At 38.9% G+C, this 17,222-nt stretch overlaps 1 protein-coding gene across 1 annotated transcript in view; it reads right to left on the bottom strand.

Moving 5' to 3' along the window:
* Nucleotides 1–8,940: 8,940 nt before the first annotated feature.
* Nucleotides 8,941–17,222, bottom strand: part of LOC103206389 (HLA class I histocompatibility antigen, A alpha chain-like) — a 58,205-nt gene continuing 49,923 nt past the window's right edge. Inside the window, exon 3 of the mRNA XM_042780982.1 lies at nucleotides 8,941–9,519. Within this exon, the coding sequence (XP_042636916.1) occupies nucleotides 8,941–9,519 (579 nt within the window). The remainder of the gene's footprint in view (nucleotides 9,520–17,222) is intronic.

Here is a 17,222-nt window from a genome sequence, read left to right as displayed (position 1 = left end):
GGCAATTTTTTGTCACTAGTATCTATGTAGGAGCTCTGGTGGCATAATGCCTAAGGCATTTGACTGCTAACCAGAGGGCTGGTGGTTCAAATCCCCCAGCTATTCCTCAGAAGAAAGATTGGGCAATCTACTTCCGTAGTGATACCACCTTGGAAACCCAAGGAGCCTGGTAGCTATGAATCAGATCTGACTCAACAGCGGTGAGTTTTTGAGTTTTTTGAGTATCAATATAAGATTATCTCCAGCTAAATGTACTCTTGGCCTAGGTAGGGTACATTTCTACTCGCCAACCTCCACCTGATCTTCTCAGTTGTCTATGAATTTATCTGTAGCCTGATGTTTAGTGTTAGTGGTAATGAAGTGTTGTGCATATACTAGTATTTGCCTCTGTTGTCTTTATCTTATATGTATGATGCAGTGTTCTTCCTTTCCCCAATGTCATCATGCTGGTCACAAACTCTTACCATACTGTCCCTCACCTTACTCAAATCAACACGTGATCACCAACTAGTCTGAGATTTTCCCTCCCCTTCTGTACCATCCTTGGTAACCTACAAAGTGACTTCCCTTTCCTAAGTAAACTCTTCCTTGACTTTTTACAATAATAGGCTCATACAATATTTGTCCTTCTGAAATTAACTTATTTCACTCAGCATAATGTCCTCCACGCCTGACACAAGCCATGATATTTCCAATCGCCTCGTATGCATGTGAGAGCTGGACAATGAATAAGGAAGACTGAAGAAGAGTTGATGCTTTTGAGTTGTGGTGCTGGCGGAGAATGCTGAAAGTACCATGGACTGCTAAAAGAACTAACAGATCTGTCCTGGAGGAAGTGCAGCCAGAATGCTCCTTGAAGCAAGAATGGCCAGACTTCCTCTCACCTATTTTGGTCATGTTGTAAGAAGGGACCATTCCCTGGAGAAGGATGTCATGCTTGGTAGAGTGGAGGGTCGATGAAAGAGGGGGAGGCCTTCAACGAGATGGATTGACATGGTGGCTGCGATGATGGGCTCAAGTATAGCAGGGATTGTGGGGCTGGCGCAGGATCGGGCAGTGTTTCGTTCTGCTGTGCATGGGGTCACTATGAGTCGGAAATGACTCGGCGGCACTTAACAACAACAACAAATGTCCTCCAGACTCATCCACGTTGTGAGATGATTGACATATTTTTCATTGTTCTTTAATGTAGCATGGTATTCCATTGTGTGAATGTACCATAGTTTGGTTATCCATTCATCTGTTGATGGGTATCTACTTTGTTTCCTTCTCTTTGCTATAGTGAATTGTGCTGCAATGAACATGGGTGTGCATATGTCTGTTCATGACCTGTCTCTCACCTCTTTAGGATATATTCCTAGTAATGGAATTGCTGGAGCAAATGGTACTTCTATTTTCAGTTGTTTAAGGAAACACTATGACATTTTCTACAGTGGTTGTACTGTTTTGCATTCCCACCAGCAGTCTATGAGAGTTCCAATCTCTCTGCAACCTTGCCAGCATTTGTTGTTTTCTGTCTTGTTGAATTTTTTTTTTTTTTATGGCTGAGGTAAGATGCTATCTCATTGTTGTTTTGATTTGCATCTCTCTAATGGCTAACGATCGTGAGCATTTCCTCATGTGTTTGTTCGCTGCCAGTATATTATCTTTAGTGAAGTGTCTGTTCATGTCCCTTGCCCATCTTTGAATTGGATTGTTTGTCTTTTTGGTGTTGAGGTGTTGAAGTTTTCTATAAATTTTGGCAATAAGTCCTTTGTCAGATATGCCATAGTCAAATATTTTTTCCCAGTCTGTAGGTTCTCTTTTTATCCTTTTGGAGAAGTCTTTTGATGCACATTGGAATTTAATTTTTAAAAGGTCCCAGTCATCTAGCATCTCTTCCACTGCTGCACATCTTAGGTTATGCTTGATAGTCTATTTATGCCATAAATTAAGGCTCCTAGATTTGCCTCTATTTTATCCTTGATGAATTTTATAGTTTTGGGTTTTACATTTAAGTCTTTGATCCAAATTGAGTTTGTTTTTGTGTATGGGATGAGGTATGGGTCTTGCTTCACTTTTTTGCAAGTGGATATCCAATTTTGCCAGCAACATTTGTTAAAGAGGCTATCTCTCCCCCATTTAGTGGGTTTTGGCCCTTTGTCAAAGATCGGCTGTCCATAGATGGATGGATTTATGTCTGTTCTGGGTTTTCAATTCTATTCCATTGGTCTATGCGTCTATCATTGTTCCAATACCATGCTGTTTTAACTACCGTGGCTTTATAGTAGGTTTTGAGATCCGGGAGTGTGAGACTTCCTACTTTGTTTTTCTTCTTCAGCAGTGCTTTGCTTATCTGAGGTCTCTTTCCTTTCCATATGAAATTAATAATTGGTTTTTCTAAATCCTTAAAAAATGTTGATGGTATCTGGATTGGGATTGCATTGAACGTGTAGATTTCTTTGGATATTGTTGACATTTTCACAATATTCAGTCCATAAACAAGGCATGTTCTTCCATTTATGTAGATCTCTTGTAGTTTCTTGTAGTAGTGTTTTGTAGTTTTCTTTGTATAGGTTTTTTGTATCTCTGATAAGACTTATTCCTAAATATTTTATCTGTTTGACAGCTATTGTAAATGGTATTGTTTTCCTTATTGCCTTTTCAGAGGCCTTTTTGTTGATGTAGAGGAATCCAATTGATTTTTGTATGTTGACCTTGTATCCTGCCACTTTGTAGTAATTTTTCCAGTAATTTTTTTTTCTGAGTCTCTTGGGTTTTCTATGTATGGGATCATGTCACCTGCAAATAGTGATAGCTTTACTTCCTCTTTGCCAATTTTAATGCCTTTTATTTCTCTTTCTTGCTTTATTACCCTGGCTAGGACTTCTAATACAATGCTGAACAGGTTTTAGTGGAGCTTCCAGACTAAGATGGACTAGGAAGAAAGGCTTGTATATATACTTTTATAAATCAGCCATAGAAAATTCTATGGGTCACAATGGTCCCATTCACAATTGACCATGGAGCTGGTACAGGGCCAGACAGGTTGTTCTATTGTGTATGGGGTTGTCATGAGTTGGGGAGGGGGTGACTGGCTTCATGACAGCTAACAACAACTGCATTCACTTCAGAGAAAGTTCCGTCTACCTGGGTGTCTAGTAAAGAGATAATCCCAGGGTTCCCAAGTAATGGCTCAAACCAGTAAGAGCTGGATACCCTGAGAAATAGCCTGAACCCCCAGGTTTTTCCCTCTCTGTCACCATTGACTTCTGGATCCACACTGCATTTCTAACTCATTTATGACAATGTATATGAAGTTCAGATTACAAATGAAATTGCAAAGCGAGGTAAATTCCTGCCTGCATCATGATGTTTAACCAGCAGGATTTATGGGTTAGAAGTCAATTAAACTGAACCATCCTAACAAAACAAATATAAAACCTAAACAATATTTTGCTATAGGAAAACAAAATAATGTCTTTATAATGAGACCAATGTTTTATGCAGTTCTGAAGTCAAAATTCTAGGATAGCAGGAAAGCAGGGGCTACTGGGAGAACTTTCATGAAGCAGTGGAGAAATTTCCTAGAGATGAATCTGATCTCCATTTATTTTCATCAGTTCCTTTATTCTAAGAATACAAGAATGAGTCTGAGAGATTCAGAATGTACCTCATTTGTGGAAAGAGAAAAACAGAAAAAGAAATGTATATTCAGTAGACAGGAACTCCATTAAAAAAAAAGAATTGACAATTACTTAGAAGTCAGCAAGCCAATTTTAAAATCAATACTGTGCATTGCTTGAGAAGGATAACATGATGGAGTGTCAAAGTAGGAAGCATTATCAAAGTTACATTTACTTTGCCTCGGTCCTTAAGTAGTCCTGGTCAATGCTGAAACATCTGAGAAAGGAAGATCAGAAATCAGAGTTGCATTCTGACCAAAATCTTTACATTCTACTCACCAAATGTCACAGTACAAGACAAAGCTGAAAATCAAGTTTGATTTGTTTTTATATTCACATTTGCTTGGTTTTAACCTAACTGCCAAAGAGTATCTGCATCCAAAACCTACCCCTACCCCTAGAGTAAACAGCTAACTACAAACAGGAACAAACACAGAATTGGGTCCCTTGTGTCCCACTCAGATTCTTGGTGGCATTGCAAAACACAAGCTGAATGCTATTAAAGGGGTAGTGGAAAACAAAGGGAGATTTAAAATAAATTACATGAAACAAATTTTCATCATCTCTGCTTTAGTTTGTAAGAAATTCAATGTCATCCACATATGAACATCATTGAAGAATAATTTCAGCTAAATCCACTAAATGAGTGCAAATATTAGGGGATATTAATTAATATTAATTAGTGGAAGAATTAACCATAATTTGAAGTATCATTATCATATTGGGGAGGGGTTCAGTTACGTGTTATGAAGAAATAAAGATATAGACTGCTGGAAGGGAATCATGATGAAGGAAACAACGTTTTCTAAAATTTGGCTCAAAGTCTTTTCGCATTTGTTTTAAATTACTAAGAAAAGTAAACATTTTGGTAAATGCTTCAGAGAGATTTATAGGTGACCCTAAATGCAATCTTCTTGGTGACTGACTCAATTTTAATTCCTTTGGTTCTTGGTTGCAGAAAGGGCAACCTTGTTACCACTTGCCTGGTCAAAGGTTACACTTCCTGCCCTCCATCAACCTGGCTGGGACATGTGAGTGTTTTTAGATACTAGTCAGGTCATCTTCCAAGGGGAATCACTCACACTAACCATCTGATTAAGGGGCTTCTGTAATTAATACTGCTACCAGGTATGCAATTAGCCATACTCTAGCTTTTCCTTCTTCTGTAAGGAGACACATTCATGGAAGAGGTAAGCAAAGGGCACTGTGCGCTAGAAAGCTAAAAAGCCATTCTTCCTTTATTTTTATTTAACTACACATTATTAATTACTTTTTTTTTTTTTTTAAGGTAACACAATTTTTGGTGCTCACTTTCCAGGGAAATTTGGACACTTAGAGCACCTCATGTGGGTTACCATTTCTCCTAAGAGGTTTCCACATGCACAACTTTAATAATCCACTAAATTCAACCTTCATGCCTATGGCAGTGTTAGAGTAGCTAAGATCTTCAAGACCAGTGAATCCTTACTGAGTGCTTACAAAAGCCAAACACTATTTTAAGCTCTTTACCTGTTTAAAATTCACAATTACACCTTTTACACAGATGTTGTTGCTGTTAGGTGCCATCAAGTTGGCTCTGACTCATAGTGACCCCATGTATAACAGAATAAAACACTGCCAGTCCCACATGACCACCACTCATCTGTCAATTTGTCATTCTGTAGTGGCTTGTATGTTGTTGTGAGGCTGGAGGCTATGCCACCAGTATTTCAAACACCAGCAGGGTCACCCTTGGTTGAAGATTTCAGTGGAGCTTCCAGACTAAGACAGACTTGGAAGAAGAAAGGAGCCATCCACTTCTTAAAGAATTGGCTAGTGAACACCTATGAATAGCAGTGAAACACTGTCTGATGTATTACTGAAACGCATGTGTTGCCCTCAAACATTGTCCAATATAGTGCCAGAAGATGAGCCCCTCAGGTCGGAAGGCACACAAAATCTGACTGGGGAAGAGCTGCCTCCTTAGAGTAGAGCTGACCTCAATAATGTGGATGGAGTAAAGCTTTCAGGACCTCCATTTGCTGATGTGGTGTGACTCAAAATGAAAAGAAACAGCTACAAACATCCATTAATAATTGGGACATGGAATGTACAAAGGATGAATGTAGAAAAATTGGAAGTTGTCAAAAATAAAATGAAATGCATAAAGATCAATATCCTAGGCATTAGTGAAGTGAAATGGACTTGTTTTGGCCATTTTGAATCATACAGTTTGACAACTATATTATCTACTATGCAGAGAATGACAAATTGAAGAGGGATGGCGTGGAGTTCATCACTACAAAGAATGTTTCAAGATCTATCATGAAGTACAATACTGTCAGTGATAGGGTACTATTCATACGCCTACAAGGAAGATCAATTCATACTACTATTATTCAAATAATAGTATTCACCAAAGCCAAAGATGAGGAAATTGAAGATTTTTACCAACTTTTGCAGTCTGAAATTGACCAAACATGCAATCAAGATGTGTTGATTATTACTGATGATTTGAATGCAAAAGTTGGGAACAAAGAAGAATTACCAGTAGTTGGAAAATTTGGCCTTGGAACAACTCAGCAGGGTTCTTGCAGGGTTTAAGTGTGCCATCAGCTAGAGACTGACTGTTCCTCAAGGCTTCTCTTTATATACAGGAAGCAGACTACATGGCTAAGGCAGCTACTCAGCTGCTCACAGTAGATCCCACCATGGAGTTGATTACCAGTCTCATGATGGGGAATACTACATCCAGCTGCCCAGCCACTCAACTAGGCCAAGCCAAGTTGACACACAAGCTTAATTACCACATGCAGCAATGATGGCAATTACATTATTATATAATAGGATCATATAACATATTTACATGTGTTTGTAAGATACATTTGACTAAGAAAGTACATTCTCTACCTTTTTTATTTTTTCTGTGTTTGTAGTTTGTTTCTCCATGTAACATGGCCAACTGCTCATGTTTTATAACTTTAGAGGGAACATTGGCTTTGATTCCTTTCTGTGGTAGCAATGAGTTAAGTGTACATAAAGAAGCATGGAAAAGGGCTGTTGTTTTCTATAATCCAAAATATGTTATTAACAGAGATAGAATTTGAACGGCCCTTTGGAAGTTGAATGGGTGAGTTTTATGAATGGGGAGAAGAAATATTTGTGTAGGCACATACTGTAGCAGAGAGAACATACAAATTAAGGTACAGAAAATTGTGCATTTCTGCAAAGAGGGTTAGGTTGAGGGAGAAGGTTTAGAGAAAATAAAGACAAGCTGGGTTGGGAATTTTATAAAGAACCACAACACATGAGCATTGGTTATTTTCCAAGCATCTATTTCACCTTTTCTGGTAACGATCTTATCTCTATTTGGTAGTCTTTTCCTCTCTTACTTTCTCTCTCTCTCTCTCTTTTTTTAAAGTTATTTTCCAAATCAGTGTAATGTTTTTTTCCAGTTTTTAATTCACTTTTTTAAATTAAAACTTTATTTTTTTTAGAGAAAAATTGTGCGGAGTGATAAAGTATTCCTATAATACTCTATCTCTTGTATATCTTTTCTTTTATTATTAACATTTTGCATTATTGTGGTGCCTCTGTTAGGGTTGATGGCCAATAAAGTCCACAGTTTACATTAGGTTTCACTCTTTGTAGCCACAGCAATAAGTTAGTAAAGCACAGTGGTGAGTTGGGGAAGGAAGAGGAAATAATTTTGTTTTTCACATAAAGGTCAGGAAAATTTAACATTTAAAATCTTGTATTACTAGTATAGTTCTGCATTAAGTGCTTTGAGCATATCATATAAAAGACAGGGAGGTTTTTTGAGCAAGCCAAAATATACAGAACCATTAATTAAATAGCAACACATGAACAAGGGAGGATAAAAATACATGCACACATACGTTCAAAATATATCATGGATAACAGGAGTGATAATGAGTTCAGTGGGGCTAGCCAAGGCAACTTTTGGGTTTCCTGACTTTTGAGCTAGCTATTAAGAATTGACCTGATTACTATAAGTAACTGGGGAGATATTTTTGGTAGGAATAACAGAAAGGGCAAACTGAGTTGTTGTTTTATACTACTGAGCAAGAGAAAGACATAGCTGAGTGTTTCTTGAGTAGGGGATGATGGAAACAGGTGTTGGAACCAGATTTCTACTGTGCCTGTATGAAGAGTAGACTGAGAAAGAATGTATATCAGGAGACTAGAGTGAGGTGAAGAGGACTTTGTCCAGGATGGTGACAGGGAGAAGTATGGAAAATGTGAACCCAAAGAAATGGGGATGATCTTTCTGGCTTAGTAGCCCAAAAAGAGTGTGAGCGGGTCTTATTCATCTTCCCTCAGTGCCTGGCACTCTGGGGAGATTAATACATATTGAATGAATGAATGGACAAGAATGACTAAACCAGAAGAATGCTCAGAAGCAGGGTCAAGATAATAGCTATTGATCAATGGCTGGAAGTTCCTGAGAGTTCAAGAAGATTCAGAGGGGAGTAGGGCCATTTTTCTTTACAAAAGTGAAGAAGTCATTAACTAGATGGGCATTGTGGTTTCTTTTTGTGGTTGTGCAGGTGGAAGTTAAGCTGGAGAGGATGGATCTTTTTGACGCAATTAGATGGCCTGGTAACAACAGGTCTTCAACTTCCCCACCAATCAATATTCATATCCTTTAATGCTCTCTGGCTTCCAGGGAGCCTTATGCTCAAAAGAAATGCTCATAGAAACAAGACACAACAGGAGCTGAAGTCCAGGGCTACTGCTACCTGTAGACAGATTTGTCTTAGTACAAAAGTTATTTTACACAGAGTACCTAAATACCCTTAAATTCTGCTCATCATCTCAGCAAGTTTTTCCCAACTTGTCATAGTCTCTTGCAGACTTGACTTTTCTCTTAAAGGAGTATTTCTCTTTTCTGCAAACATTTTCTAATTGTTGTTGTTATGTGCCGTCAAGTCGGACCCAACTCACAGCGACCTCTCCTTGGGTTTCCCAGGCAGTATCACTACGGAAGTAGATTGCCCAACCTTGCTTCCGAGGAGTGGCTGTGGGTTTGAATCGCTAGCCTTCTGGTTAGCAGTCAAGTGCCTTAGGCACTATGCTACCAGAGCTCCCAAGTGTGTGTCATATAGCCAGCACTCAACAAATGTCAGCAGAAAGGATGATTAGTATGATGCAGATCACCTCCCAGTTCTACACAATGTCTTAATTACTGAAGCTTCAGACCAAATGCTACTATTTTGTGGCAGCTGGAGTACAGCATCCACTCATATTTGCATGTGAAAAAATCTTGTATCACTCAGTCCCACATGGGACAGTGGTCTAATGCTTTAGAAGGAATGAGAGACAAATCAGAACCCGTGGCATTATTCACATCTGCAGCTTCAACATAGCTCCCTCCTTTTCTACCTCTATCTGAGATCTTCCTTCTCCACATCACAGATCCAGTCACCACAGCTCCAAGGACCACAGCTCCAAGAAGAACCAGGCCAATGATTCCCATGTTGGAGGTGGTAGGCAGTTCCCATCTCAGGGTGAGGGGCTCTGGCAGTCCTTCGTACTGCACACGGCATGTGTATCTCTGCTCCTCTCCAGAAGGCACCACCACAGCTGCCCACTTCTGGAAGCTCCCATCTCCTGCAGGCCTGGTCTCCACAAAGTCCATGTCCTGGGTCTGGTCCTCCCCATTCTGCTGCCAGATTATGGTGATCTCCGCTGGACAGAAGCCCAGAGCCCAGCACCTCAGTATGATCTCATGTTCAGAAATGCGGTATCTGGTCACACGTGTCTTTGGAGGCACTGTGCGCAGCAGTGTCTCCTTCCTGTTCTCCAGGAACCTGTGGAGCGACTCCAGGCAGGTGCCCTCCAGGTAGGCCTTCTGGCTCAAACAAATCAATTAAAAAAGGCAAAGTCATTTCCTTCACAGGAGGATAAATCTCTTTACAGAATCTTCCCTTAATCTTTCCTTCTTTCTCTCAATGCAGGAAATTGCTTTGGGAAGCACTGTCCCTACCCCATGAATGCCCAGAATGGCCATAGCAAGAGGGTCCTTTGAATCTTTCCCTGGTCCTTTTCTGGGCTGGTTGCTCTGTGTGGGAAGGGCTCTACATCGCTTCAGGAATCTTAGGAATTGAAATCCTTTGTCAAAGACGAAGCCCCTGAATTTATCTCGCCTCTTGCATTACTTCACAGATAGATAATGTGAACTAATTTCTCAAGGCTCTTTTGCATTTACCCTGGACTTTCACTTCTCCCACTGTTTTCCACTTAAACACCCAAGGAAAATTCCCTGAACCCATTCTAGCACTGATCCTTATTTTCTTGTGTAGACTGTTTAAAATTTAGGTTCTTTAAGTGAGATTCTTATGCATATTTTTTTCATTATTCAGTGACTGAATGTCATTGTCTTATAATGTCAAATCTTCCCTAATCTAGCTTTTCAAAATGTACTTTGCTTTCCATTTCTTTTAGCTTACATTGGGGAACAAAACATTCACAGGATTTAGGAGAAAGGATGCTTAGATCTGGGTAAGGAATCCTCCAAGTTTTCCATTTTCCTCCTCTTTGGAGGGATTAAACAGTTTAGCATGGGAATATTTTCAGATTCTGCCAAGAAGCAGCCATTTATAAGTCAGTTCATTAGGTTCTTAATTTCTGAGATATTTATCTTTCCAACTTAATTGTAGATTTTTTTTTGAAAGTGGGAACTGGATTTTCCTTTCTTTTCATTCTTTTATATGCTTTGAACTAACTTCAGTTTGGGGAGGGAGCCCTCCCTATGTGTGGCTAATACCTGAGTTGAGGAAGGTACTATTTCCTGTGATACTGGCTTTATGTTTGCTTGTTGAAATAAATAGCTTTATGTTCAAGAACAGACTTATGCCAATATATGGTATGTGTCAACAGGCTAAGTGTAACTAGTTAGGTTATTTTTGGCACATATGTCAGAAAACTCAATTCAAAGTGACAGAAACAATAAGTAGAGTGACTGTATGCTCTGGAATTCCCAGGACAGTCCCAACTTACCCTTGTTTTTCTGCCAAAATTATTAATAACATTCCTTTCACTCGTATGTGCCTAGATTTGGACATTAAAGTATATGGTGATCTCTATGAGTGTTTAGTAGCTGCTGTAACAAGCCATACCCATTGCCATCGAGTCCGTTCTGACTCATTGCAGTCCTCGTTGGGTTTTTGAGGTGGTGTATCTTGGGAGCTCTGGTAGCATAGTGGCTCAGGCACTTGACTGCTAACCAGAAGGCTGGCGGTTCAAACCCACCAGCCACTCCTCGGAAGGAAAATGGGGCAATCTACTTCCGTAGTGATACTGCCTAGGAAACCCAAGGAGGGGTCACTATGAGTCGGGGCCGACTCGACGGCACACAACAACAACAACAATCTTTACAGAAGTAGATTGCTCCATCTTCCTTCCATGGAGTGGCTGGTGGGTTTGAACCACCAACTTTTGGTTAGCAGTCAAATTTAGCGACTTAAACCAAGATAATATGTTACACTTCTATAGGTGAGAAGTCAAATGTGGGTCTCGGCTAAAAATGAGGGGTCAGCAGGTCTGCATTCCTTCTAGGTTTTCTAGAGCAGAACCCCTTTCCTTGCTTTTTCCAGCTTCTAGAAGCTCAGGGCCCCTTCCTCCAGCAGGGCCTGGTTTAATCCTCTTCCCACTGCCACCTCTTTGGTCCTGTCATCAAATTCCTTCTCCCACTTTTTGTTTTCCCCAAAAGAAAATGGACATATACAGAGTTTATTAAATTTTAGGAGAACTAATACTTTGAGTAAGTGAGGTACAAATTAAATCTGTGCCAGTAAGGCAAAGATAAAACATTTGATAATGTGCTGCATTTTTTTAATTTTTATTTTAAGAGTTTGTTTTACATTCAACATTACATGTACATTTAGTTGTACTCCCCATTTACCATCCCCAACCCTAACCCAGCCTCCTCCCCTCCCTGCCCAGTAACCTCCCCACTTCCCCTCATAGTTATGCACTCCTGTGTGTCCGAATGTTGCCTCTCTGGTGCCCCATGGTTGATTGCTCCAAGGGATGCATTTCCATGGGGTATGTGGGTGCCTCACCGTGGATTGAGTGGTCTGCATGTACATCTTGTTTACTGTTGGGCTAAGAACCAGCCCCTGGGAGTGAGCTTTATTCCAGGCCCAGAATGTATCCCAGGACAAGAGTATTGGTTGTCTCACCAGACTCTATCTGACCAGTAATTCTGGTCATTATTAAGTTTTTGGATTTTATTCAACGTTTTTCCTCCCACTCTATCCAGGATCTCCAGATTTGATCCTTTCCTGAGTGGTTGGCATTGGTAGCTGGGCACCATCTAGTTCTTCTGGTCTCAAGGGTCATTGTGTCCTAGGGCTGATTGCTTCCAAATGCCCTTGTTTTTTTGCACTCTTCTTCACTTCCGAAGATAGGAGACCATTAGCTGCATCTTAGATGGCAGCTTGAAAGCTTTTAGGACCCCAGTTGCTACTCAGCAACGTAGGATGAGGAACAAGACTTTTATGTATTTTGTTGTGCCAATTGAGTCTAGTGTCCCCCAGTACTATGGTCTGGAGTCAGTAGATCTGTTGGATCTCTCTCCCACAGTGTCTAGCTGTCTTTGAGGGAGTATTCTATGTCTGTCTTCTGTTGTTTCTGTAAGGATTGTAGGTATTTTGTATCACTATATCTGTGCAAGATTAGCCTCTCCTGAATCTATCCTTGGTCTAGCTTGTACTCCAGTTCACTGACCGCCATCTTATCCTCTCAGGTGTTTATGTGTTCATCTATAGCCTGGTGTTTGGTGTTAATGGTAATGCAGTATTGTGGATATACTGGTTGGTGTTAGCATCTATTGTCTATACATTATGTGCACAATTGGATGTCCTCCCTTTTCCTAATGTTATCATGGTGGTCTCGGACTGTTTCTATACCTTCCCTCCCCTTACCCACTTCAGTGTGTGTCCCCCAACTAGCCCGAAATTAATCCCTCCTTTTCCCTCCCCACCCTGGTAATCTACAAAGTGAGTTGCCTTTCTCAAGCAAACTCTTCTCTGTCCTTTTACAGTAATGGGCTCATACAGTACTTGTCCTTCTGCAATTGGCTTATTTCACTCAGCATAATGTCCTCCAGGCTCATCCACGTTGTGAGATGATTCACATATCCTTCATTGTTCTTTAGTATAGCATAGCATTCCATTGTGTGAATGTACCATAATTTGGTGATCCATTCATCCACTGATGAGCATTTAGGTTGTTTCCATCTCTTTGCTGTAGTGAATTGTACTGCAATGATCATAGGCATGCATGTGTCTGTTCATGTGCTGCCTCTCACCTCTTTAGGATATATTCCTAGTAACGGAATTTCTGGGTCAAATGTTATTTTTATTTTCAGTGTTTTAAGGAAATGCTGTACTGTTTGCCATCATTTGTACCATTTTACAATCCCACCAGTAGTGCACAAAAATTCTAATCTCTCCACAACCTCGCCAGCATTTATTATTTTCTGTCCTATTGAACTTTCCTATTATTGCTGGGGTGAGATAATATCTTATCATTGTTTTGATTTGCATCTCTCTAATGACTAAAGATAACAAGTATTTCCTCATGTGTTTGTTGGCCGCCAGCATATTGTCTTTAGTGAAGTGTCTGTTTAAGTCTTTTGCCCTTTTATGAATTGGGTTGTTTGTCTTTTTGGTGTTGAGGTGTTGAAGTTTTCTATAGATTTTGGAGATAAGTCCTTTGTCTGATATGTCATAGGCAAATATTTTCTCCCAATCTGTAGGTTCTCTTTTTACCCTTTTGGTGAAATCTTTCGATGTGCACAAGAATTTAATTTTTAAAAGGTTCCAGTCATCTAGCTTCTCTTCTACCTCCTGTTCATTCTGGGTTATGTTTGATAGTCTATTTATGCTGTAAATTAGTGCTCCTACATTTGCCCCTATTTTATCTTTGATGAATTTTATCATTTTGGGTTTTGCTTTTAAGTCTTTGATCCAGTTTGATTTGGTTTTTGTGTATGGGGTGAGATATGAGTTTTGTTTCATTTTTCTGCAAGTGGATATCCAGTTTTGCCAGCACCATTTGTTAAAGAGACCTGTCTCTTCCCCATTTAATGGGTTTTGGACCTCTGTCAAAGATCAGCTGTCCATAGATGGATGGGTCTATTTCTGGACTTTTGATTCTGTTCCATTGGTCTATTTGTCTATCATTATACCAGTACCATGCTGTTTTGACTACTGTGGGTGTACAGCAGGTTTGAAATCAGGGAGTGTGAGACCTCCCACTTTGTTCTTCAGAAGGGCTCCTCTTATCTGAGGTCTCTTTCCTTTCCATATGAAGTTAGTAATTGGGTTTTCCATGTCCTTAAAAAATTTTGTTGGTATCTGGATCGGGATTGCATTAAATGTGTAGATTGCTCTAGGTGGTATTGACATTTTCACAATATTCAGTCTACCTATCCATGAACGAGGCAGGTTCTTCCATTTATGTAGTGCCTTTGTTTTCTCTTGTAGTAGTATTTTATGGTTTTCTTTGTTTAAGTCTTTTGTGTTTCTAGTAGGGCTTATTCATAGATATTTGATCTTTTCAGTAGCTATTGTAAATGGAATTGTTTCCCTTATTTGTTTATCAGAGGACTCTTTGTTGGTGTAGAGGAATCCAACTGATTTTTGTATGTTGACCTTGTATCCTGCCACTTTGCTGAACCTCTCTATTAGTTCCAGTAGGTTTTTGGTGAGTCTCTTGGGTTTTGTACATAAAGGATCATATCATCCGCAAATAGAGATAGTTTTACTTCCTCTTTGCCAATCTGTATGCCTTTTATTTCTCTTTCTTGTCTTATTGCCCTGGCCAGGCCTTCCAATACAGTGTTAAATAGAAGTGGTGATAGAGGGCATCCCTGTCTGGTTCCTATTCGTAAGGAGAATGCCTTGAGTCTTTCTCCATTAATAATGATGTTGCCCATTTGCTTTGCAGATATGTCTTTCATTATGGAAGAATTTCCCTTCTATCCCTATTTTGCTGAGAGTTCTGAGCAGGAACAAGTGCTGGATTTTATCAAATGCCTTTCCTACATTGATTGATATAATCATATGGTTCCTTTGTTTTGTTTTATGTGGTGGATTACATGGATTGTTTTTCTGATGTTGAACCACTCTTGCATTCCTGGTATGAATCCCACTTGGTCAGGATGTATTATTTTTTTGATATGTTGTTGGATTCTGTTAGCTAGGATTTTGTTGAAGATTTTTGTATCTATGTTCATGAGGAATATTGGTCTGTAGTTTTCCTTTTTAGTGGTGTCTTTCCCTGGTTTTGGTATTAGCGTTATGCTTCCTTCATAAAATGAGTTTGGGAGTATTCTATCTTTTTCTATGTTCTGGAAAAGCTTGAGTAGTATAGGTGACAACTCTTTCCTGAATATTTGGTAAAATTCTCCAGTGAAGCCATCAGGGCCAGGACTTTTCTTTGTGGGGAATTTTATATTTTTATGACCTGTTTAATTTCTTCTTTTGTTATAGGTCTGTTCAAATATTCTATCTCTGAGTGGGATAATTTAGGTAGGTCTTGTGATTGTAGAAACTTGTCCATCTCTTCTAGGTTCTCAAATCTATTGAAGTATGGATTTTCATAATATTCTGTCAGTATCTTTTTATTTCTGTTGGTTCTGTTGTGATGACACCCTTTTCATGTACTATTCTTGTAATTTGCATCTTCTCTTTCTTTTCTTTTGTTAGATTTGCCAATGGTTTGTCAATTTTGTTAATCTTTTTGAAGATCCAGCTTTTTGTTTTGTTGATATTCTCTGTTTTTTTAAATTTTGTTTCCTGTTTCGTTTATTTCTGCTCTCATCTTTATTGTTTCCTTACTTCTAGGTACTGTAGCATTCTTTTGTTGTTCTTTTTCTAGTTGTTGGAGTTGTTGAGTTAGAGTGTTCATTTTGTTTCTTTCCTCTTTTTGATGTATGCATTTATTGCTATAAACTGACCTCTGAGTACTGCCTTTGCTGTGTCCCATAGGTTTTCATATGATGTATCTTCATTCTCATTTGTTTCTAGGAAACTTTTTATTTCAGTTTTTATTTCTTCTATTACCCAGTAGTATTTGAGCAGTGAATTGTTCAACTTCCACATTTGATGTTTTTTCTTCAATCTTCCTATTATTAACTTCCAATTTTATAGCACTGTGGCCCACGAAGAAGCTTTGTAATATTTCAATGTTTTTGAATTTGTTGAGGCTTGTTTTATGTCCTAACATAAGATCTATTCTGGAGAAGAATCTGTGTGCACTGGAGAAGAATATGAATTATGCTTTTGTTGGGTTGAATGCTCTGTATACATCTATGAGGTCGAGTTGGTTGATTGTGTTGTTGAGTTCTTCTGTATCTTTGTTGAGTTTTTTCTAGTTGATCTGTCCTTCCTTGAATGTGTGTGTTAAAGTCTCCTACTACTATTGTAGAGTTGTCTATTGTCCCTTTTAATTCAATTAATATTTGCTTCATGTATTTTGGAGCACTTTCATTAGGTGCATAGATATTTATTATCGTAATATCTTCTTTGTCAATTCACCCTTTCAGCAACATATAGTGTCCTTCTTTGTCTCTTATGTTGTTTTTCACCTTAGAGTCTACTTTATCAGAAATTAATATTGCCACTCATGCTCTTTTTTGACTACTGTTGGCTTGGTATATTTTTCCATCCCTTAACTCTTAATTTGTTTATATCTTTGTATCTAAGGTGAGTCTCTTGTAGGTAGCATATCAATGGGTCTTCTTTTCTTATCCAGTCTGCCACTCTCTTTCTCTTGATTGGTGCATTAAGTCTATTCACATTGAGAGTAATTAGTGATAGGTATGAATTGATTGCTGTCATTCTATTGTGTTTTTTTTTTGTCATGTTGTTGGTGTTTCCTTGGTCCATGTACTTTTCTGTGCTGAATTTGTTTTGTTGTCAAGTGCTTCCTCTCTTTTTTGTTTTATTGTTAGTTTTGTGTTTATTAAATCCATATGTTTTCCTTCTGGATTTGCTTAGGGGGATTGTTAATTTCCTCTGTGGTTACCTTGTAGATAAATTCTTGTATCTACATTTTGACAACAGTCTGTTTCATGAGGACATTGTCCTGTTTTCCTCTCCATTTGGAAGTTTGTACCTAGAACTTTTATTCCCTCTGTTTTGTTAGTTGCTATTGTGCGCAGATTGTCTTCCTTGATTTTTAGTGTACAATGTTTTATGGTCTTATTTTGAGTGTCTATTTCTGATTTGGTTTTAGTGTTGATGTAATGTATCCTGATTTTGTTGTTTTCTGTTGTGGGTTCTCTATTGGAAGGACTTCCTTAAGCTTTTCTTGTAGGGTTGGTCTTGTTTTCACAAACTCTCTTAAATTCTGTTTGTCTGAGAATGCCTTGATTTCACCCTCATATTTGATGGACAACTTGGCTGGATATAGGATTCTTGGTTGGAAGTTCTTTTCCTTCAGTGTTTTATATATGCCATTCCATTGCCTTCTTGCCTGCATAGTTTCTGCTGAGTAATGGGAGCTCAGCCTAACTGTTTGATTATTATAAGTAATATTTCT

The sequence above is a fragment of the Orycteropus afer genome, unplaced genomic scaffold (genome assembly GCF_000298275.1).
Source record: "Orycteropus afer afer isolate SDZICR_OR568_19922 unplaced genomic scaffold, OryAfe1.0 scaffold00001, whole genome shotgun sequence".
In the NCBI taxonomy this organism is placed as follows: domain Eukaryota; kingdom Metazoa; phylum Chordata; class Mammalia; order Tubulidentata; family Orycteropodidae; genus Orycteropus; species Orycteropus afer.
Note: the sequence above shows the minus strand (reverse complement) of the source record. Positions and strands in the feature narration are given on the sequence as shown.